This window comes from Sus scrofa, chromosome 13 (assembly GCF_054392235.1).
Source record: "Sus scrofa isolate SSC_HxYL_T2T_F1_AM1 chromosome 13, Sscrofa_HxYL_maternal_Yorkshire_Landrace_v2.0, whole genome shotgun sequence".
Lineage (NCBI taxonomy): Eukaryota > Metazoa > Chordata > Mammalia > Artiodactyla > Suidae > Sus > Sus scrofa.
The window spans coordinates 54,733,059-54,759,807 of NC_139395.1; the positions used below are offsets into that span (position 1 = coordinate 54,733,059).

Genomic DNA, 26,749 nt, shown 5'->3' on the forward strand with positions numbered 1-26,749 from the left:
TACATAACTCTATTATGGAGTACTCTGAAATAACAGCCTTTTAATTTTAGCTGTTGAGACGGATTCCCAGTCAAGGCGCAGCCCCTTGAAAGCCATTTCAGAGTTCTTTAAACGTGACCTGAAGGGTGACTTTATGGAGACAGGTTTGCATTTTCCTATTGGCTGCTGCTCTGATTTATGTAAGCCTCTTGCTGGCCTTACCTCTGAAACTGCTTAGTACCTGCTTCATCTGCTTTGCTTAATAAGTATGCCATTCATTGATGAATCTGCTTTTTGGTTGACCTATCCTTGACACTCATGTTCAGAACTAGGATCTAGAATCTACCAACCTAATGCATGCCTTGATTATGCTTTGACATAATCTCTAACCATTCCCTGCTGCCATCACATTGAGAGCCCTCTGACCCCCATAAGATTGGCACCCTCACCTGCCCTGTACCTGCACCTGCACTTCTACCAGCATGCTGGCACCATAGTGGTCTTTGCTCACAGATGGCTACAAGTCTTGACTGACCAGCCTGTTGGTTAAATTTTGCTGTTCAGAGTTCTGGAGTCTTTGGCCCTTTCTCAGCTGTGGAGTAAAATTGCCATATCCCAAGCATGCCTAACCAGCTTGAAAGGCTATATATAGCATGCCTGCAACATGCATCTTCACCATACACCCTCCAGCAACAAGTGCAGGCAGTCTCCTTAATTATACTCTAGGTCTAACTGAGTGTACTTCAGCCAAGAAGCTCAAAGTGTCTCTTAGGGTCATTCCTGCAACTGTGAATTGGGGATCCTATCTCCTGTGATTTCTTAGGCCTCTGATTATAGCCTGCTTGCCTTTGTGTTACTCACTCATCACTGGAAACCAATAGCTCTCAGGAATTAATGTGATCGTTTTTTTAACTCAGCCCAGGGTGGAATGAAGGGGAGGCCAGCCAGTTCCTCAGACCTCTCCTCTCTGTTCTCAGGCCTGGTGGAGCCAGTGAATGTGGTGGACAATGGGGATGGCACACATACGGTGACCTACACCCCATCCCAGGAGGGGCCTTATATGGTCTCTGTTAAATATGCTGATGAAGAGATCCCTCGTAGGTAAGCTCCTAACACTTAGGGAAGGGGTCCAAACCAGCCTCAGGCCCCACACTCCCCCTGCAGGATTGACAGCACTGCTCTGCCTGCCCACCCTCCATTCATCCACCCATCTTCCTTCACACCCATCTGTCCACTCATTTACCTATCCATCCACCCATCCATCAGATCAGCATCCCTGAGAACCTGCATGCTCCACACAGATATTAAAATACACTAGCCTTGGAGTTCCCGTCGTGGCGCAGTGGTTAACGAATCTGACTAGGAACCATGAGGTTGTGGGTTTGATCCCTGGCCTTGCTCAATGGGTTAAGGATCCAGCATTGCCGTGAGCTGTGGTGTAGGTTGCAGACGTGGCTCGGATCCCACATTGCTGTGGCTCTGGCATAGACCAGCAGCTACAGCTCCAATTAGACCCCTAGCCTGGGAACCTCCATATGCCACAGGTGTGGCCCTAAAAAGACAAAATACAAAATAAAAATATTACATAATCTCCTCACTCTTCATAACAGCTGCCAAAGGTTTTTCTTTTTCCATACTTAAGATTAAAAAGTTTCACCTATACCCCGATACACATTTAGCTCTACTCTGTATAAAAGCGTAATTTATAAATTACATTTGTGTATTACTTTGCTAATATGTCTTACATACATCATCGAAAACATAAAAGGATGAGATAAGATATCAAAACCTAAGTTCCAATATTTTTTTCCATTTTGGTGATCATTATGTTAATGTAACAAAAGTGGGTTAAATGTGTTAACTCCATGTTTCCCAAATTAATTTGGAAATTAGTTTGTATCCCATGGAAAGCTGGTCTCTTATATGATGGTTACATGGTTACAAATTTCTGTTGGCTATAAGGCGCTTAAACCTTATATGCTGTTGAAGTCCCCCCCCCCTTTTTTTTGTCTTTTGTCTTTTTTGTTGTTATTGTTGCTATTTCTTGGGCCGCATATGGAGGTTCCCAGGCTAGGGGTTGAATCGGAACTGTAGCCACCGGCCTACGCCAGAGCCACAGCAACGCGGGATCCGAGCCGCGTCTGCAACCAACACCACAGCTCACGGCAACGCCGGATCGTTAACCCACTGAGCAAGGGCAGGGACCGAACCCGCAACCTCATGGTTCCTAGTCGGATTCGTTAACCACTGCGCCACAACGGGAACTCCGAAGTCCCCCCTCTTAATCCAAAGGTGAGAGGTCAGATGTAACTGGGTTGAAGTGTATTCATGCTGAACCGGGGTGTGTATATGTCTGTCAAGTCCCTTTAAGGTCAAGGTCCTTCCCACGTATGATGCCAGCAAAGTGACTGCCAGTGGCCCTGGCCTCAGTACCTATGGTGTGCCTGCCAGCCTGCCTGTGGAGTTTGCAATCGATGCCAGAGATGCCGGGGAAGGCCTGCTTGCTGTTCAGATAACGGTAATTTTGAGTGAATTTTCTGGAGCCAAACTTCATTAATAAGATCTAATTTCCTGGCCAGCTATAAAGAACTATGATTTCAACCACCAATTCATTCTTTCTTTCTTTCTTTCTTTCTTTCTTTCTTTCTTTCTTTCTTTCTTTCTTTCTTTCTTTCTTTCTTTCTTTCTTTCCTTCCTTCCTTCCTTCCTTCCTTCCTTCCTTCCTTCCTTCCTTCCTTCCTTCCTTCTTTCCTTCTTTCCTGTCTCTTTCTCCTTTTAGAGCTGCACCCATAGGTTCCCAGTCTAGGAGTCTAATCAGAGCTGTAGCTGCCGGCCTATGCCAGAGCCATAGCAATGCCAGATCCATGCTGCATCTGCGACCTACACCACAGCTCAGGGCCACGCTGGATACTTAACCCACTGAGCAAGGCCAGGGATCAAACCCGCAACCTCATTGTTCCTAGTCGGATTCGTTTCTGCTGTGCCATGACAGGAACTCCTCAATCACCAATTTCTGATCTCAGGCAGATGTTTGCCAAATTTCTCCACCTGAGCATCAGTAATTGTGCAGAACAAACACGCTTGCCTGAGAAGTCTGAGATAGAGCTCCAAGTATCACATTTTGGTGCAGCTCATGTGTTTTGCTCTCTGTTACATCTATTCTTTTGTTTTTATTTTTATTTTTGATTATTTGATTTTTAGGGCTGCTCTCGCGGCATATGGAGGTTCCCAGTCTAGGGGTCTAATCAGAGCTACAGCTGCTGGCCTACTCCACAGCCACAGCAATGCAGGATCCGAGCCATGTCTGTGACCTACACCACAGCTCATGGCAATGCCGGATCCTTAACCCACTGAGCAAGGCTAGGGATCGAACCCAAACCTCATGGTTACTAGTTGGATTCATTTCTGCTGTGCCACAACAGGACCTCCTTATGTTTTTATTTTTAAATGTTCAGAATTCCTCATTGGATTAGTTAGGACTAAGTTTACTGCCTATTACAGTAAACACTCAAATAAAAGTGGCTTAGAATTCAAAAAGATACATGCACCTGAATGTTTATAGCAGGACTGTTCACAACAACCAAGACACAGAAACAACCTAATTGTCCATTGGCAGACGAGTAGATTAGGAAGATGTGGAACGTATATATACACGATGGAATATTAGTCATAAAAAAGAACAAAATAATGCTAATTGCAGCAACATGGATGGAACTAGAAATTCTCATATACCAAGTGAAGTAACTCAGAAAGAGAAAGACAAATACCATATGATATGATATATGGCACATGGAGGGTAATGTGAGAAAAAGAATATATATATGTATAGCTGAGTTGCTTTGCTGTATAGACAAAATTGATAGAACATTGGAAATCAACTATAATAAAATTAGAAGAAAAAAATAAAAAATATATATGGCACAAATGAACTTACCTACCCAATAGAAACAGGCTCATAGATACAGAGAACAGGCTGTAGTTGCCAAGGGAGAAGGGGAGAGAGTGAGATGGACTGGGAGTTCGGGGTTAGTAATGCAAACTGTTACATTTAGAATGGATAAGCAGTGAGGTCCTGCTTATTCTCTATTCAGCACAGAGAACTCTATCCAATCTCTTGGAGAGAGTATGATGGAAGATAATATAAGAAAGGGAATGTATGTATATGTAAGACCCGGTCACTTTGCTATATGGCAGAAATTGGCACAACATTGCAAACCAACTGTACTCTAATACAATTTTTTTTTTTTTAAAGTGGCTTAGGAGTTCCCATCGTGGCGCAGCGAAACGAATCCAACTAGGAACCATGAGGTTGCAGGTTCGATCCCTGGCCTCACTTGGTGGGTTAAGGATCCAGCGTTGCCTGAGCTGTGGTGTAGGTCACAGACTTGGCTCAGATCAGGGCATTGCTGTGGCTGTGGTGTGGGCCGGCAGCTGTAACTCCGATTAGACCCCTAGCCTGGGAACCTCCATATGCCATGGGTGCAGCCCTAAAAACCAAAAAAAAAAAAAAAGGGTGGGGGGGTGGCTTAGAAGTTCCCACCGTGGCACAATGGACTAATGATCTGGCTAGTCTCTGTGGTGTTGCTCGTTCGATCCCTGGCCAGGGAACTTGCATAATTTGAGGGTACAACCAAAAAAGGAAAGAAAGAAAAAAAAAAGATGGCTTAAACACAGGGGATAATTCTCTCTTGATAAAGTGGCCCAGAGGCTAGGCAAGGTGCCTGGAGGGCTTATCAGGAAGCAGGCACCACCTTTCTGCTCCTTTGTCCTTGCGTGTGGCCTCTGTCCCTAGGGGTCTCCTCATGGACCACGAGGAGGTCCATGAGGAGACCATCCAATCCACATGGCAGGCCAGAAGGAGGAAGAAAGGCAGAAGTGAAAGGGGGGACCATCCAACTCAATCAGCTCTCTTAGGCAGCCCCATCACTAGTCACTCATAAGACTTCTTCACTCTTCTCATTTGCCAGAAGTTTGTCAACAAGCCTAAACCTACCAGCCAAGGATACTAGGAAGTGGATTCTTGGGAACAGAGCACCTAGCTAGGAATTACGGTCCTATTTGTAAAGAGAGGAGAGAGTGTATGATGGTGCAGAGGATGGAGCCCCTGTCCCATTGTCTCTCAATATGTCAATGGATTTAGAGCTTAAGCTATTTGTTCACTTGGCAGAAGAATGGCTAAAAATTAACCTTGTCCATCACAGTGTTAGGGGGCTCTGTGTGACTCCCTGTTCTCCCACTCCCCCACTCCCTGCTGCTCCACAGAAGAAATTGTAGTAAGCCAGCAATTATTTTTCTTCCCTCTAGAGGCGCTAATTAATGAGCAGAATGTGTCAAGATTTTCCTTGAATGGTTTCTACATCTCAATGACTACATCCTAAATAGCATTTCTCTGTGATTCTCAGGACCAAGAGGGAAAACCCAAAAGGGCCATTGTTCACGACAATAAAGATGGCACATATGCCGTCACCTACATCCCCGACAAGACTGGACGCTATATGATTGGGGTCACCTATGGCGGGGATGACATCCCCTTGTCTCCCTATCGCATCCGGGCCACACAGACAGGCGATGCCAGCAAGTGCCTGGCCACAGGTGAGTGCAGGTCAAGGTCGGGAGTGTCATCGGTTTTGGCATCAGAAAGCCGAGGTCTGGCCCTTCTCTTCTGAGTAATAGCTTTGGGATCAGGGCAAGATGCTGCTCAACCACTCTTAGCTTTGGTCAGACCTAGATGCAAGATCTTGTTAGAGAACATTTAAGTTTCAAGAAGCTCTTCCAAGGAGCAGAGACTGTTTGACAGGAATCTTGCAGAGATTAGATGAGGTCAAGCATGAAGAGTGCTTAGCACAGTGCCAGGCACATGGAAACTATTATAATTACTTTTGAAGTGGATGATTTGTTGAGATTTCAACTGTGATGGCAACTCTCATGACAAGCATCAAATTTATGATTTTCATGTATAGATGGCACGTTAAAGGATCTAGGATTTTCCTCCATACTCAGAACTTATGTCAGAGTCTTGCAGGAATTCTCCAGGACTATTGGAGCATCACAGTACCATTTGTAAAACGCTACTCTCTGAATATCATGGGCCTTTCAGTTTCTAAAAACAGCTCTTGCAGCTCTGATGCTGCTTTAAGCAGATTTCAAACCATGAATCCTGACTTCTGAAATAAAACAGATTTGCTTCTCTTTAAATAAAACTAAACTGACATCCACCCTGGGTATGTCCTCTTTTTTCTCATATCTCATCTTAATCTTTTTTTTTTTTTTCTTTCTTCTCAGGGCTGCACTCATGTTGTACGAAAGTTCCCAGGCTAGGGATCTAACCAGAGCTACAGCTGCTGGCCTCCACCACAGCTCACAGCAATGTTGGATTCCTGACCCACTGAGTGAGGCCAGGGATTGAACCCACATCTTTATGGATACTAGTCGGATTCATTTCTGCTGCACCAAAATGGGAACTCCCTCAACTTATTCTGAAGGGAGAAAATCTTTTGAATTTCATGGCAAGGTTGTAAATTGAGCAGCTAGTCCCTTTTTGTCTCACCCACCTCAAGAATTGAGAAATTTTGTAACACTGGCCAGTCTGCCACCCTCTAGGTCCATGCTGTTCCAGGGACAGCGGGATTGTTTTTGCTAACCTTAGGGCATGTCAGTGTTGGGGACCTGCTCCTGTCTTTCCAGGCTCTCCTTCCTTGCCCAGCTCAGGTAGGATACTTTGCTCAGTCCAGGGCCTCCTTTGGCCCCACCTCTCATCCTGTCATTCAGGGCCAGACTCCAGTCTTCCCTCTCCTACCCCTGTCTCAACATGTTCTTATTAATCCCTGTTGCTTCTACATACTTAGCTTTTTGTTGGCCGATGTGCTTTAGTTCACACTTTTTTGCACTGCCTGATCTATGGCTCCTCAGTAAAGGGGCACCATGAGTCAGGGAGACAGAGAGAGAGAGAGAGACAAAAGTTGTAATTCTTCCCTAGCCAAGAGTACATAGCCTTCAGAATTCAGCCCTGTTCTCCTTTCTCAGGAAGCCCTTTGTCAATGTGGCAATACTGGGATATAAATTCTTAGGACTTTTACATAGATGTACTGCAGAATGCTTCTCTAAAGAATGGTTGTTGGGTTTTTTTGGTTTGGGGGTTTGTTTGTTTGTTTGTTTTGTTTTGTTGTAACTTAGTGTTTCCACCACAGGCTAAGCTCTCATTCTTGGTGTCCCATTGGATTTTGAACACCTTGGGAGCTGAGACCATAGTTTGCTCACCTTTGTGTCTATCTGCCACTTAAGAAAAGGCTGAGTATATGTTTGCTAATGAAAATTGACCTTCAGAGTTCCCGTCGTGGCTCAGTGGTTAACGAATCCGACTAGGAACCATAAGGTTGTGGGTTTGATCCCTGGCCTTACGCAGTGGGTTAAGGATCCAGCTTTGCCATGAGCTTTGGTGTAGGTCACAGACGCGGCTCAGATCTTGCGTTGCTGTGGCTCTGGCATAAGCCAGTGGCTACTGCTCCGATTAGACCCCTAGCCTGGGAACCTCCATATGCCGCGGAAGTGGCCCTAGAAAATACAAAAAAAGAAAAAGAAAACACAAACGGAAGTTGACCTTCATTGCTATACCCTTGAATGCTGGCAGACTGGGTTTAACATATGGTCATTCAGAACTTGCAGATACTCCTTATTTAATAAGTAATGGATAGAATGCTTCCCAGGGTTGGGGTTGGGTTGCTCTCTAGGACATCCCTCTGTGTGGCGGTAGTTGAAGGTTCGACGTTCACAGATACAACACAAATGTGTGTGATTTGTTCTGGGGCCTCCAGGGCTGAAGCCCTCATGCTGTCCTCCTGCACATTTCTCCAGGTCCTGGCATTGCCTCCACTGTGAAAACCGGCGAGGAAGTGGGCTTTGTGGTTGACGCCAAGACTGCCGGGAAAGGCAAAGTGACCTGCACGGTTCTGACCCCAGACGGCACTGAGGCTGAGGCTGATGTCATTGAGAATGAGGATGGCACCTATGACATTTTCTACACGGCCGCCAAGCCAGGCACCTATGTCATCTACGTGCGCTTCGGTGGCGTTGATATTCCCAACAGCCCCTTCACTGTCATGGTGAGGAAAAGTCCTTCTCTAGAACTTGCTGTTGTGAGCAGAGACAATAACAGCTGCCGTTTATTAAGGCTTGCCACTTCTTTATTCTCTGTAAAAAAAATTGTCTTACGCACTCATGGCTGCGCAGAGTCCTATAGCAATCTCTAAAAACCCAGGGAACCTTTGGCTCTGAGAGTTTTTAGGGAATCCTATTGGCAACCAAAGTATCCATTATGCTAAGGAACTTGGGCAGTATTCTGGGCTAAGTCCAGCTCAGAAAGATATACTGTGACCCCCAAAAAAAGTAAAACATTACAGCTTTTAATTCTACTACTTCCTCCTCCTCTGGATGCTGTTATGTCTGGAGACTTGACTCTGATATCCCAGGATTCCAAGTACCTCCAGTTGTGTTTTGGAAAAATTCAGACTTTGATTATGAGGGGGAAATGGCTTGTCTTTTGAAGCTAGGAACATCTGGGATAAGAGGAAACCATTATGCAAGCCTCTGGGCCAGGGAATGGCTAGGCCCTTTAATTTTCAAATCAGAGTGGCTTTTGAAGCTTCCTTTGATGAATAAGGTTCCTCAACGAGAAAAAGAGTTAGAAACCTTAGGACCAGTCCTTCATTTAGCCCTTAAAACTAATCAATTGTTGAGTTCCCACGGTGACGAAACAGGTTTAGCAGTGTCTTGGGAGTGCTGGGTTGCAGATTTGATCCCTGACCGGGCAGTGGGTTAAGGATCTGGCGTTGCCATAGCTGTGGCTTGGGTTGCAACTCTGGCTTGGGTCTGATCCCTGGCCCAGGAATTCCATATACAGCGGGGCTGCCAAAAAGGGGTGGGGGGGGGGGGAACTGAGCATTGTTGGCTTTTTCTTTTTTTTTTTTTAAAACAAATGCTCTATAGGAGCAGACATCAAGCTGCCTGCTCTGGACAGCCACTAAGCACATCCTCCTCACCTGTGCCCTTTGATGCCATGGACAGCAGACCGCAGAGATCACAGGCCTCAGTGGCTTGACCCCATTCATAGCCTCCAAAGCTCCTATTGATTTCACTTCGTGCAGCAACAGGCACAAAGACTCCATTCCAAACAGAAGCCCACGTCTGTCCCCCAGTCTTCATTCTTTTGTAAATTCATTCTTTTCCATAGATGTTTGTTTATCTGTAAACACTGGGCCGGAGATCTGGAGCCTTTTTTATGTCTCCAGGATGTAAACACTTGTCAACTTTTGAAACTGTTAACTTGCAATGTTTTTCTGCTTCAGGAGAGAAAGAGAGGCAGCTAGAAAATGTATGTCATTATTTTTAGAAAAGTCCCAGTTGAGATTTTAAGAATCTCTTTTGAGCCCACAGGAGTCTTCAGCCAGTTGGTTTGAATGGAGCAGAGGTCACAGCCCTGCTGGTTGCTGGTGCAATGACCTGGGGATAAGAGACCATGTTAGGAGGGTCTGAGTGAGAAAATCAGGAAGAAAGTACCAAGGCTCCTTTTAGCAGACAGGTCAGAAACCTGAGCTGGGTGCCACCAAACTCATTAGGAATGAATGTCCCCTCAGCCCTGGATACACACAGAGCCAGGGTACTTTGTGTACATGCACCACCTCTTAACCACTGCTGCAAGCAGAGGAGATGACACCCAGGGCACCCGGCTTGGGTCTTCACTTTTCCCATCCCAGGCTTCCTCCAGCCTTACCCACATGGCCTGACTTTGTGTTCCTTGGCCTCTTGTAGGGAGGCTCTCTGCTATCCCCTACAGACTTGAGGCCAAAAGGACCTGAATACCCAGTACTGCCTTTGCAATCAATGTCTCAAGGAGCCCCGCAGGCCGGTTTGGTTAAAAACATCTCACACACACGTGCACACCAGGTCACGGGTCTAGCAGCTTCTCTACTTGTCACCATTAAGAAGTCACTCATCAGAGGCCATAGCGTAGTCATTGAAAGGTCTTCCCAGCTGATGTGTTCCCCAAGTCACCCCAATCTGAAAAGATCCATGGTCCTTTGTAATAGGATAAGGCTGTTCCAAAGGTTGAAGTTCACAAAGCTGCCTTTGTAAGTGAAGCCCCCTTTCTGAGATGTCAGAACACACACAGGAGTAAATGTGGACACAGAAGCTTTCCTCCATGAGGGAGGCTTTCCATTCTTGTTCATTATGGTAGAAAAGGGAACTTCCAGGGGACCCATCCCATCAGGTTGATTGGATCAGAAATGTGAAGTCTGTGCTTTTTAAAAAGTGAGTTAACTGCTATCAACCCTCATCAAGTAACAAGAGCCCCTTTCCCAATTTCATGCTGCAGGGGTTAGATTTTGTGTGTGAGATTACACCATGCACTTTCCCTCAATATGCAGTAGATATACTTCCACATTAATTGATTAGACTTGATCATCTCTTCAGAAAAGCTGCCTCAGGTACAACCGTATAAATTTAGCCGACTCCCTTACAGATAGGTATTTAGGTTGTTTTAGCCTATCCAGACCATAAATGGCTCCAGTAAAACCCCTTGCACACAGCTGTTACCCATGGACTTTCCTGCTAGTTTTTCTATAGGCCCGCTTCCTAGAAGTGGGGTCATGGGTTCAGAGGGCAGGTAGATGTGACATTGGAAGAACAGATGCCAAACTTGCTTGTTACAAGATGGGAAGAATGTAGGCTCCCAGTAGAGTGCGTGGCTCCCTGCTGTGCAAGATGGATGGGGAGGAAGCAGTCCTCAGGTTGTAGAATCTGCTGAGTAGCAATGTCCCTGCAATGTGATTCCCAACTAATTTCCATTTGCCACTGACCAGGCCACAGATGGGGAAGTTGCGGCTGTGGAGGAGGCACCGGTAAATGCATGTCCCCCTGGATTCAGACCCTGGGTACACTTTTGGTTTTTGTTTTTGTTTTTCCTTTTTGTGTGTCTGTGTTTACTCAGCCTTTATTTCAGAAAAGCTGCAGCCTGCTTTGGGGGGTTGCTTAAGCCCTCTGGGTGTCCTGGTCATTGGTTTGTTCCCACTGATCAGTCCATCAGTCCATGATCCCTGCTTTCTCTGCACTGAGACCCACCTATGTCATCGTACGCGCTCCACGAATCGCCCACCACCATGTCTGTGATCACGCTCAGTGCAGTTTGTTCCCACATTTAAAGAGAAAGATGGACAGCTGTCTCAGCCCTCCTGCTGATTCTCCACGCCGCCACTTGCACATTTGGTTTCTGTTCAAGGGGAAAGCCACCGCTGCTACTTTCTGCCACTTAAAACGCACCTTCTTTTCCAGGCCACAAGCAACTAAACCTTTCCAGATGGAACCTCTTGGGACTCACAGACATTACTGTCTCTCACTTTTCCACTGTCTCATGGGCACAGCTGGGAATTTTACAAGCAGATAGTCTAGTAATTTTTAGCAATTGGTCGGCATAACTCTCTCAATCACTCAGGGTCTACTTCGGCCCCAGAGCCAGTTAGACAAACCTGTGCTACATGCACAGTCACTTCCCCAAATCCTGTCTTCACAAGCTTGCAAAATTCCCAGTTGCTCTGCTCCCTGTAGCTTCACCAGCCCAAACTGTTGTCCGCCTTACCCAGTGACTACTGCTTCCTGTTTTTAGGTCACCGAAGAGGCCTATGTCCCAGTGAGTGACATGAATGGCCTAGGATTTAAGCCTTTCGACCTGGTCATTCCATTTGCAGTCAGGAAAGGAGAAATCACCGGTAAGCACCATCTCACTCATTCACACCAGCTCTCTAGAACAGTGGTGGTTCCACTGTGCCCCAGATCTGGGGTCCGGAATTAATCCAGCATCCTAGGTTCTTATTCTAGACGGTCGGTCCATCAGCCCCTGGGTTTGCAGAATGTTCTGTGTATATATGTATATCTCTGAAAAGGTGGTTTATTTATAACTTGCATCCTAGAGAGGGCTGGAGATTCCCTGTAGGTTGAGAACTACTGTGTTTAGATATTTCTCGACTATCAGATTCCTTTTCCCGTCTTTGCCTGCCTTCTCTTATTCTTCCGCTTTTCCAGGTCTGACATTGACACTGAGGTCTGTTGTACAGGATTTACTTTCTCTCCTATTCTCCTTTCAATGCCTGCTTCTCTTTGAGTTAATGTTTTACTAATCCAACTGGTCCTGTGGTCTTTTCAAATCCCATTTGAACTTCCAGTTTGTCAGTACAAAAGTAGAAGACGCTTTATTGTGAGTTGCCTGCTGCATTTTGTGAAAACAAAAGAGAACAAAATAATGACAGTTACATTTCTGCTTCCTGTTGTGGAACTTGAATGTTTTTGGCAGCAGCGCATGAGTATTCTCAGATCTGAAAACCTATATTTTGAAGGCTACCTGTGCCCCTGTGCTCAGCTTCTCAGGGGGAAGGTCTTTGGCAGGCTCACCACCCTGTTTCCTTGTGCTCCAACAGGAGAGGTCCACATGCCTTCCGGGAAGACAGCTACACCTGAGATCGTGGACAACAAGGATGGCACGGTCACCGTCAGATATGCCCCCACCGAGGTCGGGCTCCACGAGATGCACATCAAATACATGGGCAGCCATATCCCTGGTGAGTCAGGCTCAGCACCTTGGCCCGCTGGCCCTGCAGAACCCCAGGATTTAGAGGCCTGAACAGCTGGGAGGTTGTAGATATTCAGTCAGCTACTGTGACCAGTTCTCAGTGGCAGGTTTGGGAGTACAGTGTGGGTGTCCCTGCAAAACCAGCCTGGGACCCCAGCAGATCCAGCTAATGTCTAGCAGAGATGATGCAGCATCATGGGTCAAAGTGTAGGCCTTTCTGTCCATGACTGTCTTTGTCACTATGCCGAGCATGGCCAAAGGGTGAGCTGGGAGAAAAAATGAGGTGCATCAAGGGACTTTCCAGCTCTAAGCAATGTGGGAGTTTGAGACAGGGGAAGAGGTTGTGAGAACAATCTGCCTTATTGTCACGCTGCCCTTGGCAAGGAAAACCAGCTCAAGTTTCGTGTCCATCAACCACAGTGTTACTCTTGTGTTTTTTTTTTTTAATTATTAAAATGGTTCTTTGGAGTTCCCATTGTGGTGCAATGGTTAACAAATCCAACTAGGAACTATGAGGTTGCGGGTTTGATCCCTGGCCTTGCTCAGTGGGTTAAGGATCTGGCGTTGCCATGAGCTGTGGTGTAGGTCATAGACATGGCTCGGATCCTGCATTGCTGTGGCTGTAGAGTAGGTCAGTAGCTGTAGCTCTGATTAGACCCCTAGCCTGGGAACCTCCATATGCCAAGGGAGCAAGTTGGATCCCAAGTTGCAGTGGCTGTGGTGTTGGCTGGCGGCCATAGCTCCAATTGGACCCCTAGCCTGGGAACTTCCATATGCCACAGGTGTGGCCCTAAAAAGGGAAAAAAAAAAAAAAAAAAGTGGTTCTTTACTTTTTAATTTGATATTTTGAGTATCCATGTAGTTTAACAATGATGGGGAGAAACTTTTCCTCTGCACCCATATCCCCCATCGACCCACTTCTTGAACCTGACTGTTGTTCATTTTTTATGTTTGCTTTCAGAGTATTTTTAAGACTCTACAGAACATGGGAACACAGATTTTTAATCCCTCTCCCCTTTGTTATATAAACAGTGGCATGCACCATGCATGATTCTGATACTGCCCTGTCCATCTCGCAGCGTATCCTGGGGAGCTTTGCATGTCCCCATAGTAGGGTGTTGGTGGTACCCCACCATTTGGATGCACATTACATGTGAACCGTCTGTCCTACTGGAGTTCATGTGGGTTCTTCCCTACCTCTTGGGATCACTAAGTCATGCTGTGGTGCACAGCCTTTCACATCCCTCATCTCACACGTTCCAGGTGTGTCTGAGAGATTTGCTTCCTGGGGGGAGGAATTGCTGGGACAGGCCCAGCCATCTATCATTCCGACAGATCTCACCAAAATGCCCTTCATCGGGCTCTCTCCCTTCACACCCCTCAGCCATGTAGGAGAGCACCTGCCTTTCTGCCCACTTTCCAGTGGAATATGATAACAAGTTTTGGGATTTTTTGGCGTTCCCGTTGTGGCACAGCAGAAACAAATCCGACTAGTATCCATAGACATGCGGGTTTAATCCCTGGCCTTGCTCAGTGGGTTAAGGATCTGGCGTTGCCATGAGCTGTGGTGTGGGTCACATATGTGGCTCAGATTCCAAGTTGCTGTGGCTGTGGTGTAGACCAGCAGCTACAGCTCCTTCAGCCCCTAGCTTGGGAACCTCCTTACGCCAAGGTGCAGCCCTAAAAAGCAAAAAAAAAGGGGGGGGGATTTTTTTTTTCCAAAATGATAGTTAAAAAACAGTATTTCTTTATTTATTTATCCTGTGAAAAAGATTGAGCAACCTTCTGTACAGTTAGTAATGTTTGTCTTTCCCTTTCTCTGGACTGGACGCTTGTATCCTTGGCCCAGGATGCCTTCTATTCAACCATTGGCCTTTGTCATAGCACCTTCCGAGAACAATTTAAATACTGGGGAGAACAGACTTTGAAAAACTTATGGTTTCCAAAGGAGACAGTTTGGGTGTGGGGTGGAAATACTATCAAACTGGATGGGGATGATCATTGTACAACTATAAATGTAATAAATTCATTGAGTAATAAAATAAATGAATAAATACTGGGGAGATTAGCCCTTTGCGACAGGAGTTGGAAATATTTTTCCCAGTTGGATATTAGCTTTAGTGTATGTGTATGCATAATATTTGTTTAAAGCAAAAATTACCTGCCTTTATTTACATATTCTAAAGATGCAGATACAGAAAAAGTAAAAAATGTCCACCATTTTCTTTCTACTTCCACTGCTGGTATGTGTATCTTTTCAGATGTCTCTCTCTGTACCTACAAATGTGCATGCAATTTTGTTTTGTTTTGGCATGGCATAATGGTATTAATATTATATAGGGATATATTATAATGGACATATGTTACATAGGGTTTTATTACATTGGGTATTATTATATAGGTATTATAGTGGGTATTGATATAGGATATATTTTAATGGATATATATTACATAAGGTATTATTATATGGGCATTATAGTGGGTATTAATATTAGATATAATTTGCCTTTTTTTCTTTTTAACGCAACACGTTACGGATAACCTCTCAAGTTAGTATACATAGATCTCCCTCATTCTTTTCAATGACCCTGAAGTAGACCGATGTTTATTCAACCAACCCCCTATTGTTGGATATTGAGGTCTTTTCCCAGTTTGCATCTGACAACTGTAGGAGACATTCCCAGAGCCGGGCCTGCATACTCTGAAAGTCACCAGCAGACAGCCATCCCCTCTACTAGTGGGTCATTTCTCCCCTCGATGTCACTGTTTCCTCCTGACCTGTCCCTTTGAGCCATATTTCCCTGCCTAAGCCCCCCTAATCCAGGGCAGCCTCAGGACTGTTTTTCTTGTATGATCCATGGAGGGTCAATAGCGGGTTGATCCCCTTGGGTGTCCTAGGATGCTGAGCCCTACAGTCTCCTTTTGCCTTCTGTTCTGTACTGGAGACACCATACCTGCTGCTGCAGGGTGACTGTTAAATCCCGGGTTGTCCGAGATGGGCATCCCCCCACTCAAAGGGTCCCAACTTTGTGTGTGTTCTTTGCAAACCCAGAGAGCCCACTCCAGTTCTACGTGAACTACCCCAACAGCGGGAGCGTTTCTGCGTATGGCCCAGGCCTGGTGTACGGCGTGGCCAACAAAACCGCCACCTTCACCATCGTCACTGAGGACGCAGGAGAAGGTACTGTGTGATTTCCGTGGTTGTCCACTTCAGCCTTCTATTTGGAGTTAAGTGGATATAATTCCAGGGAAGCTTTTAAAAATAATGTGCTTAAATGGCAGTATTTATCTTATCCTTTCTCTCTCATAGAAATGTTATGTAGAGCCGCTGTGTCTTCTACCCAGAACAGAACTTTTAAGGTCCTTTGTGTTCTGATTAAAATCAGATTTGTGCTCTGAAATGTTTTATGTGGCTTGCCTGAAATTTAAGCGTGTTTTGGTAGATGGCGTCTTCGGTTTTGTGCTCTTTGTACCTGTACATGTATCCACAGGGCCACATGAATTATTTAGTGGGTCATTCTAGATAAAGCTCTGTGCCCATGCCCATTGTCACCACAGAACTTTCTAACATTGTGGTTCTAATGGATTTTTGTGATAGTATCCAGCACTCACACAGCAGTGACAGTCTTTGTGTGATACTCTCTCCCATATGTGTGATAAGCGTGAAGGATTCCATCCCTTCCTCGCCCCACACATCCAGGAGAATAGAACTTCAGGGTCACTTGTAGGAAGAATTCAGATGGTGGATTGTCTCCGCCATGTAAATTGCTTTGTTCTGGCCTATCCTCCTGTCCCATGGTTCCCATGGCCTGTGTCTGATGATATTCTTGGCATCAGAGCTGTCCTCAGTAAGTGGTGATCCCTCTCGAAACAAAGAAACACTCTCCCTGATGGCCTTCCCTCCCTGTTCCCATTCACAGGTGGCCTGGACCTGGCAATTGAGGGACCCTCAAAGGCCGAAATCAGCTGCATTGACAACAAAGATGGGACGTGCACAGTGACCTATCTGCCCACCCTGCCGGGTGACTACAGCATTCTGGTCAAGTACAATGACAAGCACATCCCTGGCAGCCCCTTCACAGCCAAGATCACAGGTAGAGTTGCCTGGCTTTCTGGAGACCTCCTACTGGGAGATAAGGCTGCCTTGATAGCCCCTCTCCCATCAGACCCCAGGCAGCAGGGTAGGCATCTGTCTCAGATTAGGTCTCACAGTGACTCCTTGGGAACAAACCAAAGGTCCAAGGTCAGCATTGGATGAGCTAAATCTCTCCTTTCGCTGCTAATCCCGGGAGGGACTTTTTGTGCCAGTCCAACTCCAGGGTCCAAATAAGCCCTCAGATATGATTCAAATATTATATACTGCGCAAGTATAAATGAGCTCAAAGATGCCTGTCAGCATCAATTCTAGATGGATTTTTGTCTCCCTTTTACAGTTGGGAAAACTGAGGGTTGGAGAGAGTGGCTTAGCCAAGTTCGTGTGAGTGTTCTGGGACTCAGTGGAGGTTACTTGGCTCAAAGTCCTGCTCCTCCCTCTTCCTGTGCTCACTGTGTGTGGAGTGAAGGCTCCAGAGAGCCGAGGTGACCATGTGTAACAGAGCCATGTGGGGCGGGGGGATGTTTCCCAGACGACAGCAGGCGGTGCTCTCAGGTGAAGCTGGGCTCTGCTGCTGACTTCCTGCTCGACATCAGCGAGACTGACCTTAGCACACTGACGGCTAGCATCAAGGCCCCGTCCGGCCGCGACGAGCCCTGTCTCCTGAAAAGGCTGCCCAACAATCACATTGGTGAGCCCAGGCTGCCTTCCCAGCTGGAGTTGGGACCTCTTGAGTGGGGGGTGGGGATTCCTTCAGTCCGTGCCCAGGAAATTGGTAGCACCTCAGAGGGTGATGTGATGAACTTGCTGGGTCACGTGTGGTCAGAGTCCAAGTGCATTCTGCCTTGCGATGTTGACCACCCTCTTGGACACCCTAGGTTGCCAGAAAGTCAGGAAGGAAGTCCTATTCCTCTTTGTGCAAGTGTGTCTTCCTCCTGCTTCCTCCCCTTTACCGCACCCCCTGCCCTTATAAATCCCAGTCTGTGCTCCCATCCAGGCATCTCTTTCATCCCCCGGGAGGTGGGTGAACACCTGGTCAGCATCAAGAAGAATGGCAACCACGTGGCCAACAGCCCAGTGTCCATCATGGTGGTACAATCAGAGATCGGGGATGCCCGAAGAGCCAAAGTCTACGGCCGTGGCCTGTCGGAAGGCCGGACTTTCGAGATGTCTGAATTTATCGTGGACACAAGGGATGCAGGTCTGTTGGGGTGTTCCAGGGGAAAAAGCCCAGAGCTTCGGAACTGGCTTCTTTTTGCTCTGATTGCTTCATTTTCTCATCCTGACAACTTTCTTTTCTCTCTGAGCATCCTTCAAACTATGGATCCTTGGAGTTTCCGTCGTGGCTCAGCGGAAATGAATCTGACTAGGAACCATGAGGTTGCGGGTTTGATTCCTGGCCTCGCTCAGTGGATTAAGGATCCAGTGTTGCTGGAAGCCATGGTATAGGTTGCCGATGCAGCTCAGATCCTCTGTGGCTGTGGCTGTGGCTGTGGCGTAGGCTGGCTAGCTGTAGCCTAGCCTGGGAACCTCCATATGCCATGGGTGCAGCCCTAAAAAGATAAAACAAAACAAAACAAAAAACATCAGATTCTCAGGCCTGTGCTGGTAATATACCCCCAGGCAGTGCATGCCACTCTTGGGGGCAGGTGGGCAGAGTGTCGTCCCCAGCAGGTTCTTTAGGACAGGTCCGTGGGATATTAGTAAATATCCTTGAGAAAAGAGGATGGTCAAAGCCACGTTCAATCAGGTTGTTTCACTGCAAGATTTCTCAGCGCCTTTAACTGGCTTCTCTGCCCGGAGCTCGCCAACAGGGGCCACCATTACTGACTTTCTATCTGGAGAATTTCCTGGGGTGGATGTCCTCTCTGCAATCAGTAGGCTCCCCCTTGCTGATGAGTTGCTGTCACAGCAGCCCTCTGGCTATTGTGTTGCAGGTTATGGTGGTATATCCTTGGCGGTGGAAGGCCCCAGCAAAGTGGACATCCAGACAGAGGACCTGGAGGACGGCACTTGCAAGGTCTCCTACTTCCCCACCGTGCCTGGAGTTTACATCGTCTCCACCAAATTTGCTGACGAGCACGTGCCTGGTATGTGTGGTCCCCTCTGAACGCCCTGTCCCATGCTTGGGTTTTCTGCAAATGCCACATGAGTCCTCTGGACTGTTCTTGAGGGCTTTCTTGGTTTTTACAGGGAGCCCATTTACTGTGAAGATCAGTGGGGAGGGAAGAGTCAAAGAGAGCATCACCCGTACCAGTCGGGCTCCATCTGTAGCCACTGTCGGAAGCATCTGTGACCTGAACCTGAAAATCCCAGGTGAGCATGAGCAGCTCATGAGTCAGGCCATTGGATGCCATTCATCAGAAACCATGTCTGAGCTTGGCTCAGAACAAGTTCTCTCTGGGGGACTATTTTTAAATTTTATTTTATTGTTATTAATTACTTAATATTTTTAGACTTATTTCTCACAGAGGCCCAGCTGGGAAAAATAAGACTGTTTACCTGTTATCCTTTCCTTCTTCCAAATGAAAATAACTTTATCATATCACATGGGGGAGAGAATAGATTAGCTTTTATATTTTAATTTATCTTTTTAATAGACGAATAGTGAGAGAACTGGCCCTGCTGATGCTCATGTCAGCCCAGTGACAGTCTTCTAATTTCCATTTGTATCTCTCATTCCTAAAATCAGAATGAGGGTTGGGATGTAAGGCTGGGTGGGTGAGCTCCGTCTAGCCCTTTCCACAAATTAGCCAATTAACAGCCACAGTCTGCCTAAATGTGGTCCAGTTTCTTGCTATTAAGAGGTAACTGTGGGAGTTCCCACTGTGGCACAGTGGGTTAAGAATCCAGCTGCAGCAGCTCTGGTCACTGTGGAGGTGCAGGTTCAATCCACAGCTGGCACAGTGGGTTCAGGATCTGGCCTTGCTGCAGCTGCAGCATAAGTTGCAATTTCAGCTCAGATTCAATCCCTGGCCCAGGAACTTGGATGTGCCATGGGTGTGGCCATTAAAAAAAAAGAAGAAGAAGAAGAAGTGACTGTGTAAGTGAAGACTTGAGACTCCACTGGCCTATTCTGCAGAGTTGCAAATTCTGTGGAGACAGAAAATCTAAGTAGTCTTCCGATGAAGCTCATGTTGTGATGAGCTTCGAGCTTCTAGATGAAGTTCCACCGTGCATCTCCTGTCTCTGCCAACTTGTGACATATCCATTTGCTCTGCCTTCTCAACAGTATTTAATGGGTTCTTCCTGTAGACAGACATTGATAAAAGCCTCATTACTGTAGTGTCCAGACTAAGAATCCCTTAAAAAGAGCTATGTGGACTGTGATCATAAAAAAGTTCATGTGCTCAAGAAAAAGTGTCACCTCATTCCACACTATCCTGGAAGCTTTTGGTTCATGTTTGAGGCCCAGAGCTGGACCCACGATACCTCCAGCCTCCTAGACACATGGGCTCAGCCTCAGATCACATTGGTCTGCTTCTCACTGTGCTGGGGGCTTCTTTCCACACCAAAATATACTTCCCCATCATCTTTTTCATGTCTGCCTAAGGTTGCATTTCATGGCTAGGTAGACCATCTTTCCTTGGGTTTTCTCATCCCGTGTACACTCATCTCCACCCCACCACCCCCTTTTTTGTTTGTCTTTTTAGGGCCGCACCCATGGCATATGAAGGTTCCCTGGCTAGGGGTCCAAGGGTCCAATCGGAGCTGTACCCGCCAGCCTACGCCAGAGCCACAGCAATGCTGGATCCAAGCTGCATCTGCAACTTACACCACAGCTCACGGCAATGCCAAATCCTTAACCCATGGAGCGAGGCCAGGGATCGAACCAGCGTCTTCATGGATGCTAGTCAGTTTGTTAACCACTGAGCCACAACAGGAACTTCCCACCACCCTTTTAACCAGTGCTCTGTGACATCTGTCATCACATTGGATGGATGCCCAGGATTCGGATTGCTAGGCCCATGCATTTCAAATGCTGCTACACCTCGGCAGCCTGTCCTGCAATGAAAATGAACTGGTACCTGTTTCTCCATCTCCCCCCCAACACTGGGCACACTGCCTTTCACTCTCACTTTGGTCAGGCTCATGGAAAGATACTGTCTCCAGTTCTTAGTTTCATTTCTCTGGTCATTGGGCAGGTGGACCATTTTCATTTTCAATTCTCATGTGGAGAACTATCTCTTCTATTCCCTCTGCATTTTTTTGTCTTTTATTTTTGTGCAAGGTGGACAGTTCCCCTTTCTCTCAAGTCTCTCAGGTCTGACTCCTGATTCCTCCTTTTCAGTGGAACTAGGCAACACTGAATGAGACTCACTTCCCTCCATTCCCTAACCCTTCTTCCAATTACAAAGGAGGATGGCTCACCAGTATCCAGATGGCCACCGGACCCAGGCCAAGTGGGATGACCCTCTCCTCAACTTCCTTCCTTTCTCTGTCCTCAGGGCTCAAAGTCATGAGCTGCTGCCCAGATCCTGTAGGGCTGGAGGGCGCGGTTTTGTGCTGCCCTAGGTGATGGCATTACTTGGTCACCCGGCATGCAGCCTGCCTGTCGCCACCACATCAGTGCAGGCACAGTCGCTGGCATGGCAGGGCACCTTGGGTGCAGCAGACATGGTCCGCTTCCTGGTGTTGGGGACCTGGGGTGTCATGTTTCTGGAAGCGCAGCCTCTGGTCTTTAGTTTGCTCAAAGCTTTGCTCACGCCTGGTTTCTCCTTTTGCCACTGGGACTGATGTGTTTTCACCTTTTCCTCTAAATACATTTTCTCTTTTTGCGTAAAAGAAATGCCAAGGCTTCTTGACAATAAGGGATGATGGCTCTTGCATTTTCTGCTCTTATCTATGGAAAAGAGCCCCTGTAAGCCTGACAGGTGGCCCCATGTCACATTTGCCTAGAACCATCTGAGCCATCAGAGTTTTTATATAGTTTATTTGCATGCTGTAACTATTAGCTCAGGCTCTGGTTTAAAAGTGCCAAGTCAGAGTTCCCACTGTGGCTCAACGGTAACGAACCCGACTTGTATCCATGAGGACGCGGGTTCAATCCCTGGCTTCACTCAGTGAGTCAAGGATCTGGTGTTGCCGTGAGCTGCGATGTAGGTTGCAGATGTTGCTCGGATCTGGTGTGGCTGTGGCTATGGCATACGCCTGCAGCTACAGCTCCAATTTGATCCCTAGCCTGGGAACTTCCATATGCTGCAACTACACCCCTCCCCAATTAATTAATTAATTAAAGTACTGCATGGGGTTAGCTCCAGCCAGAAAGGCTGTAAAAGTGCTCAATGAGGCAAAACGTGTCAGTGCTCCAGAATGTTCTCTGCACCGGGTGGTGGGAAGGGCCCCGCTTTCTCCTTACTGGTCACACCATCCAGGGATGTGAGGGAGACAGGAGCGCAGGCATCTGGCCTGACTGGGAGGAAGCCTGAGCACCCCGCACCCCTGGGCTGCACTCGCTTGGCCGCTGCTTGCCCTGCGTGTCCTATTCTTCCTCAGACCCTTGCCTTGACCTACTTCTCCTTCTCACCATCCCTTTTCAGAAATCGACAGCAGTGACATGTCAGCGCATGTCACCAGCCCCTCTGGCCGAGTGACCGAGGCAGAGATTGTGCCTGTGGGGAAGAACTCTCACTGCGTCCGGTTTGTGCCCCAGGAGATGGGCGTGCACACTGTCAGCGTCAAGTACCGTGGCCAGCACGTCACTGGCAGCCCCTTCCAGTTCACTGTGGGGCCGCTGGGCGAGGGGGGCGCCCACAAGGTCAGGGCAGGGGGCCCTGGCCTGGAGCGAGGAGAAGCAGGAGTCCCAGGTGAGCCTTCTGGGCAGGCTTTTCACTTGAGAAGGTCGAGTTCAGTCTGGCAGAGTGAGCACTCTGCACTCACCGCCCTGCTCTGAAAGGAAGACTTTGTGTGCATGATTCTGACGGGTGGTCTGAGGGGTGTTCTTTAAAACAAGGCTTCTGTGGCTAAAGGCATTTGGCAGTTGCTCGCTTACCCAAAGCTAAATAAGTGTCTTCCTGAGGGACTTCTCAAAGCCTGTAATTTATGGTGTGTGTTGTGAGTCTGCAAGAGAGGATCAGGGTCGTAAAACTGTTTCCCAAGCGTCTTGCAGGCTAACATTGTATAGGGCCTGCTAGAATTCTACAAAACTGGTGGTGAAGGTCCCTTGCAGTGGGGGTTGCTGAATGGGAAGGTCTCTGGGGACAAACTACTGAACATTCTCATCTTTTTCTGGCTTGGTTTGCAAGTATGGAAAAGATGCCTGATTGCCCATGAACTTAGTGTTGTCATGGACAGAGCTTGGCAAACATTAGCAGTGCCCTTGCTTAGGTTCTGCTCAGGGTTAGAGAAAGAGGAATGGGCTGGCAACAGACAGAACCCAGCATTCCAGCTTTGAGCAAGAAGAGGGGCTGTTCCGGGGCTTAGTCGCTGACCAGGTATTTATTTCTGTCTCAGCTGAGTTCAGCATCTGGACCCGGGAGGCAGGCGCCGGAGGCCTCTCCATCGCTGTCGAGGGCCCCAGTAAGGCTGAGATTACATTCGATGACCATAAAAACGGATCATGTGGTGTGTCTTATATTGCCCAAGAGCCTGGTATGTACTCAAGGGCCAACGGAGGACATTTTCCTTGTTTGGGGATGGCTGGATTGTAAGGAATAGAAACCCATCAGGCTGGCTCCAGTAGAAGAGGAATTTATCTCTGGGCACGTGGAGCATCTCCTAGAAATCCAGTTGCAGGAAATCTAGCCAGGCCTTCAAAGGGCAGAAATTGTTCTTTATACTCTTGTTCTTTTCTGGTGCCCTCACTGCTTATACTATGGTTTAACTATTTGATTCTTCCCAGTTCTTCTCACTGACCAGTCTCTCTCTGCCCACCCTCGGCCAATGACTGGTGTGGCTGCCCCAGAAGAGTTCCCACAAGCAGGGGTTCTTACCTTTTTTGTGCCACAGATCCTTGGGCCTCTGGTGAAGCCCATGGGGAGCATCTCAGGAAATATATTTAAACACATGAAATTAAATACTTCAAATTATAAAAGAAATCAATTTTATTAAAGTATTGTTATTAAAATCTTTAAAGGAATAAATAGGTAACATAGGAATGTATACACATTTTCGTTAATGCATTGTCATACAATTTGGTGATGGTCTGTTAACTACCTTAATTTCTTAGTGGCGATAAGTATAAATGGTATGTCAAGGCATATATAAAACCAGAGTTCCTTTATGGTGCAGTGGGTTAAGGATCCAGCATTGTCATTACAGCAGCTCAGATCACTACTGTGGCATGGGTTCAAATCCTGGCCTAGGAATTTACACATGCTGCAGATGCAGCCAAAAAAATCCCAAAAAACAAAAACCCACCAGATATATATAAAATTGTAAAGTGATATTTTAAAATGTCATTGTTGTTGGTGACAAGGTCACAAGTCTTAATGTGCTGTGGTTTTTTGTTGACATTTCTAAAGGAAGGAAATGGTAAATTTCAGTCAGAGATTAGTAAAAATAAAGATGTAATTTTCTTTCCCCCATTCAAGTTTGATGGATTTCCTGAGTACTGTACACAGGTCCTTTGCAGGGGGACCTTGCGGTTCCAGGTTAAGATCCCTGCCCTGTCCAGCTAAGAAAATAACATTTGTGAGCCAGGTGACCCTACCTGAACCAATCAGCCTCAGCCATGGAGGGGGGCAGGGTCTCTCGGAAGGCACTTGAGCCCCAGATAGAGAAGCAGGAGGCCAGTCTGGAACCACATTCCCAGAATCTCTGACGTGATGGGACTTTCCTGTCCCCGCAGGTAACTACGAGGTGTCTATCAAGTTCAATGATGAGCACATCCCCGAAAGTCCCTACCTGGTACCAGTGATCGCACCCTCTGACGACGCCCGCCGCCTCACTGTTCTGAGCCTTCAGGTGAGACACAAGGAAGCATCCATCTCCTTGGCCACAGGCCGACCAGTGAGGCCCTGGACTCCTGAGGCACCTTGAATCCCCGACTCTGTGCCAATGGCCCTAGCACATTTTAACCGGGAATGCTGCCAGTTGTAGGGGAGCTCTCCTGGGGCAGAGTCCCACTTAGGACAGCAGACTGTTGGGGCCGAGCAAAAAGCAACCACAAAACTCCTCAACATTTTGAGGATGAGTTAGTTTTCTAAATATTTACTCAAAAGAAACAAAGAAGGCCTGTTAATAATTGGTTAAGGGATAAGGAGGGCTTTCAAAACAAACACAAAACTAGCAGTCCAAGGATATTCACTTGCTATTATTGGCTTCCTTTTCCTCAAGAAAGTCGATTGTGATTTATTTTATGATGCTAATTTATTTATAACAAGGCATTTATTTATAACGCAAGGCCCTATGTTACTTACCTCCCTAAATCCTCACGACAGCCTGGTGAGTCGGTTTTCTTGACCCCCACTTAAAGATAGAAAAAGTGGAAGTTCCTGTTGTGGTGCAGTGGAAATGAATCCAGCTAGGAGTCATGAGGTTGCGGATTCGATCCCTGGCCTCGCTCAGTGGGTTAAAGATTTGGCGTTGCTGTGAGCCGTGGTATAGGTCGAAGACTCGGCTCGGATCTGAGTTGCTGTGACTGTGGCTTAGGCTGGCAGCTACAGCTCTGATTGGACCCCTAGCCTGGGAATTTCCATATGCCTCGGGTGTGGCCCTAAAAAAGGACAAAAGACAAAAAAAAAAAAAAAAAAAAAGAAGAAGAAGAAAGAAAGAAAAACTGAGGTGCAGAAAGGTTAGGCTTCCAGGAACCAGCTAGGATGAGGCAGAGTGAGGTCTCCAGAACCAATGCTCTGGCATTGTGTCAAGTGGTTTCATAGCCCAACCTATTGGAATGCAGAAATGCAACTTGTCACCCTGGCTTCAACAGGACACTTCCTTCAACATTGCATTATCTCCTTCAGCCTAACTAAGAGCCATTGGAGGGGGAGGTGCCTTTGGGTGCTAGGACGCTGAACAATAATTAGGTGTAGCAATCTGGTTGTGGAATAACACTGGAATCTCAGAATATGATTTCTCATTAGAGGGGTTTCTAAATAGCCTTCAGCCCCCCACCACCACACCACTCCCTAGTTGTTACAAATACTGGGTTGAGGAGTTCCGCTCATGGCTCAGTGGTTAACGAACCCAACTAGTATCCATGAGGACGCGGGTTTGACCCCTGGCCTCTATCAGTGGGTTAAGGATCCAGCATTGCTGTGAGCTGTGGTGTAGGCCAGTGGCTACAGCTCCGATTCGACCCCTAGCCTGGGAACCCCCGTATGCCTCAGGTGTGGCTCTAAAAAGACAAAACAAACCAAAGACAAAAAAAAAAAAAAAAAAAAAAAATGCTGGGTTGATTAAAACTCAAGCTTGTATCTCAGATTGGTGATATCATTGAGTCAGGTTCTGTGCACTTGGTGTTCATTCAAGAGCCTAACCTTAAGTTTTGAGGGGAATTGGTACTGTGTGTTGTCCCAGACACTAGGGAACCCAAACAGAACCCACACCAGAGTCATGGTTACGATTGAAGCGGCCTCGTTGGAGAGTCCCATGGGTACTAACTGGTCACTGTGGTGCAGATGTTTTTCTTGTGTTTCATTTAAAGGCTTCTTAACAGAAGTTCCTTCTGTGGCCAACTTAACTAAAGCCTACGGAGGGAGATAAACCCAGCATTTGTTGAGGGCAAAGAGCTGCCTTCTTGCATCTCGAAGATTTCTTTGGGATCTTCTGAGGTGTTTATCTCCCTCTTGAGGATTTAGTGGCAAGTGGATTCAGGTAATGTAAATGGTTCTGTCCACAGGGCTGGTGTGAAGAAATCCCCTCCTGAAAACTTCTGTAGTCTTCTTACTGGTTGGGTCATAAAATATGTAAATAACTATGCAGCAGGCTTGTATGTCCATCAAGCTTTTGTAACCAACTGCTGCAGCAGGAGGGACCTGTGTGTCAACTTTGTCCCCTGTTCTTCCCAGGTCACTCGATGCCAAGTGATATGTAAACTATTTATTGGAGATTTCCTGGCAGGCTGCACAGCAACATCTGGTGCTGGTTAGGGCAGAGAGACATGTATTGTTTTGTCTTGC

At 46.9% G+C, this 26,749-nt stretch overlaps 1 protein-coding gene across 12 annotated transcripts in view; it reads left to right on the top strand.

Moving 5' to 3' along the window:
- FLNB (filamin B) overlaps positions 1-26,749 on the top strand; it is a 149,085-nt gene that overhangs the window by 108,067 nt on the left and 14,269 nt on the right. Inside the window, exons 26-42 of one of the 12 annotated variants that reach the window (XR_014823393.1) lie at positions 51-143; positions 957-1,080; positions 2,341-2,497; positions 5,382-5,571; positions 7,831-8,078; positions 10,836-10,907; positions 11,636-11,738; positions 12,444-12,584; positions 15,648-15,776; positions 16,516-16,689; positions 17,221-17,379; positions 17,686-18,131; positions 18,626-18,778; positions 18,882-19,004; positions 22,229-22,495; positions 23,142-23,279; positions 24,478-24,593. Coding sequence is in view for 6 of the 12 variants with exons in the window: in XM_021069061.2 (XP_020924720.1) it covers positions 51-143; positions 957-1,080; positions 2,341-2,497; positions 5,382-5,571; positions 7,831-8,078; positions 10,836-10,907; positions 11,636-11,738; positions 12,444-12,584; positions 15,648-15,776; positions 16,516-16,689; positions 17,221-17,379; positions 17,686-17,889; positions 18,626-18,778; positions 18,882-19,004; positions 22,229-22,495; positions 23,142-23,279; positions 24,478-24,593 (2,591 nt within the window). In the remaining 6 variants the exon portion in view is untranslated. The remainder of the gene's footprint in view (positions 1-50; positions 144-956; positions 1,081-2,340; positions 2,498-5,381; positions 5,572-7,830; positions 8,079-10,835; positions 10,908-11,635; positions 11,739-12,443; positions 12,585-15,647; positions 15,777-16,515; positions 16,690-17,220; positions 17,380-17,685; positions 18,132-18,625; positions 18,779-18,881; positions 19,005-22,228; positions 22,496-23,141; positions 23,280-24,477; positions 24,594-26,749) is intronic. The other 11 variants (XR_014823394.1, XM_021069061.2, XM_021069062.2 and 8 more) reach the window with 11 other exon arrangements.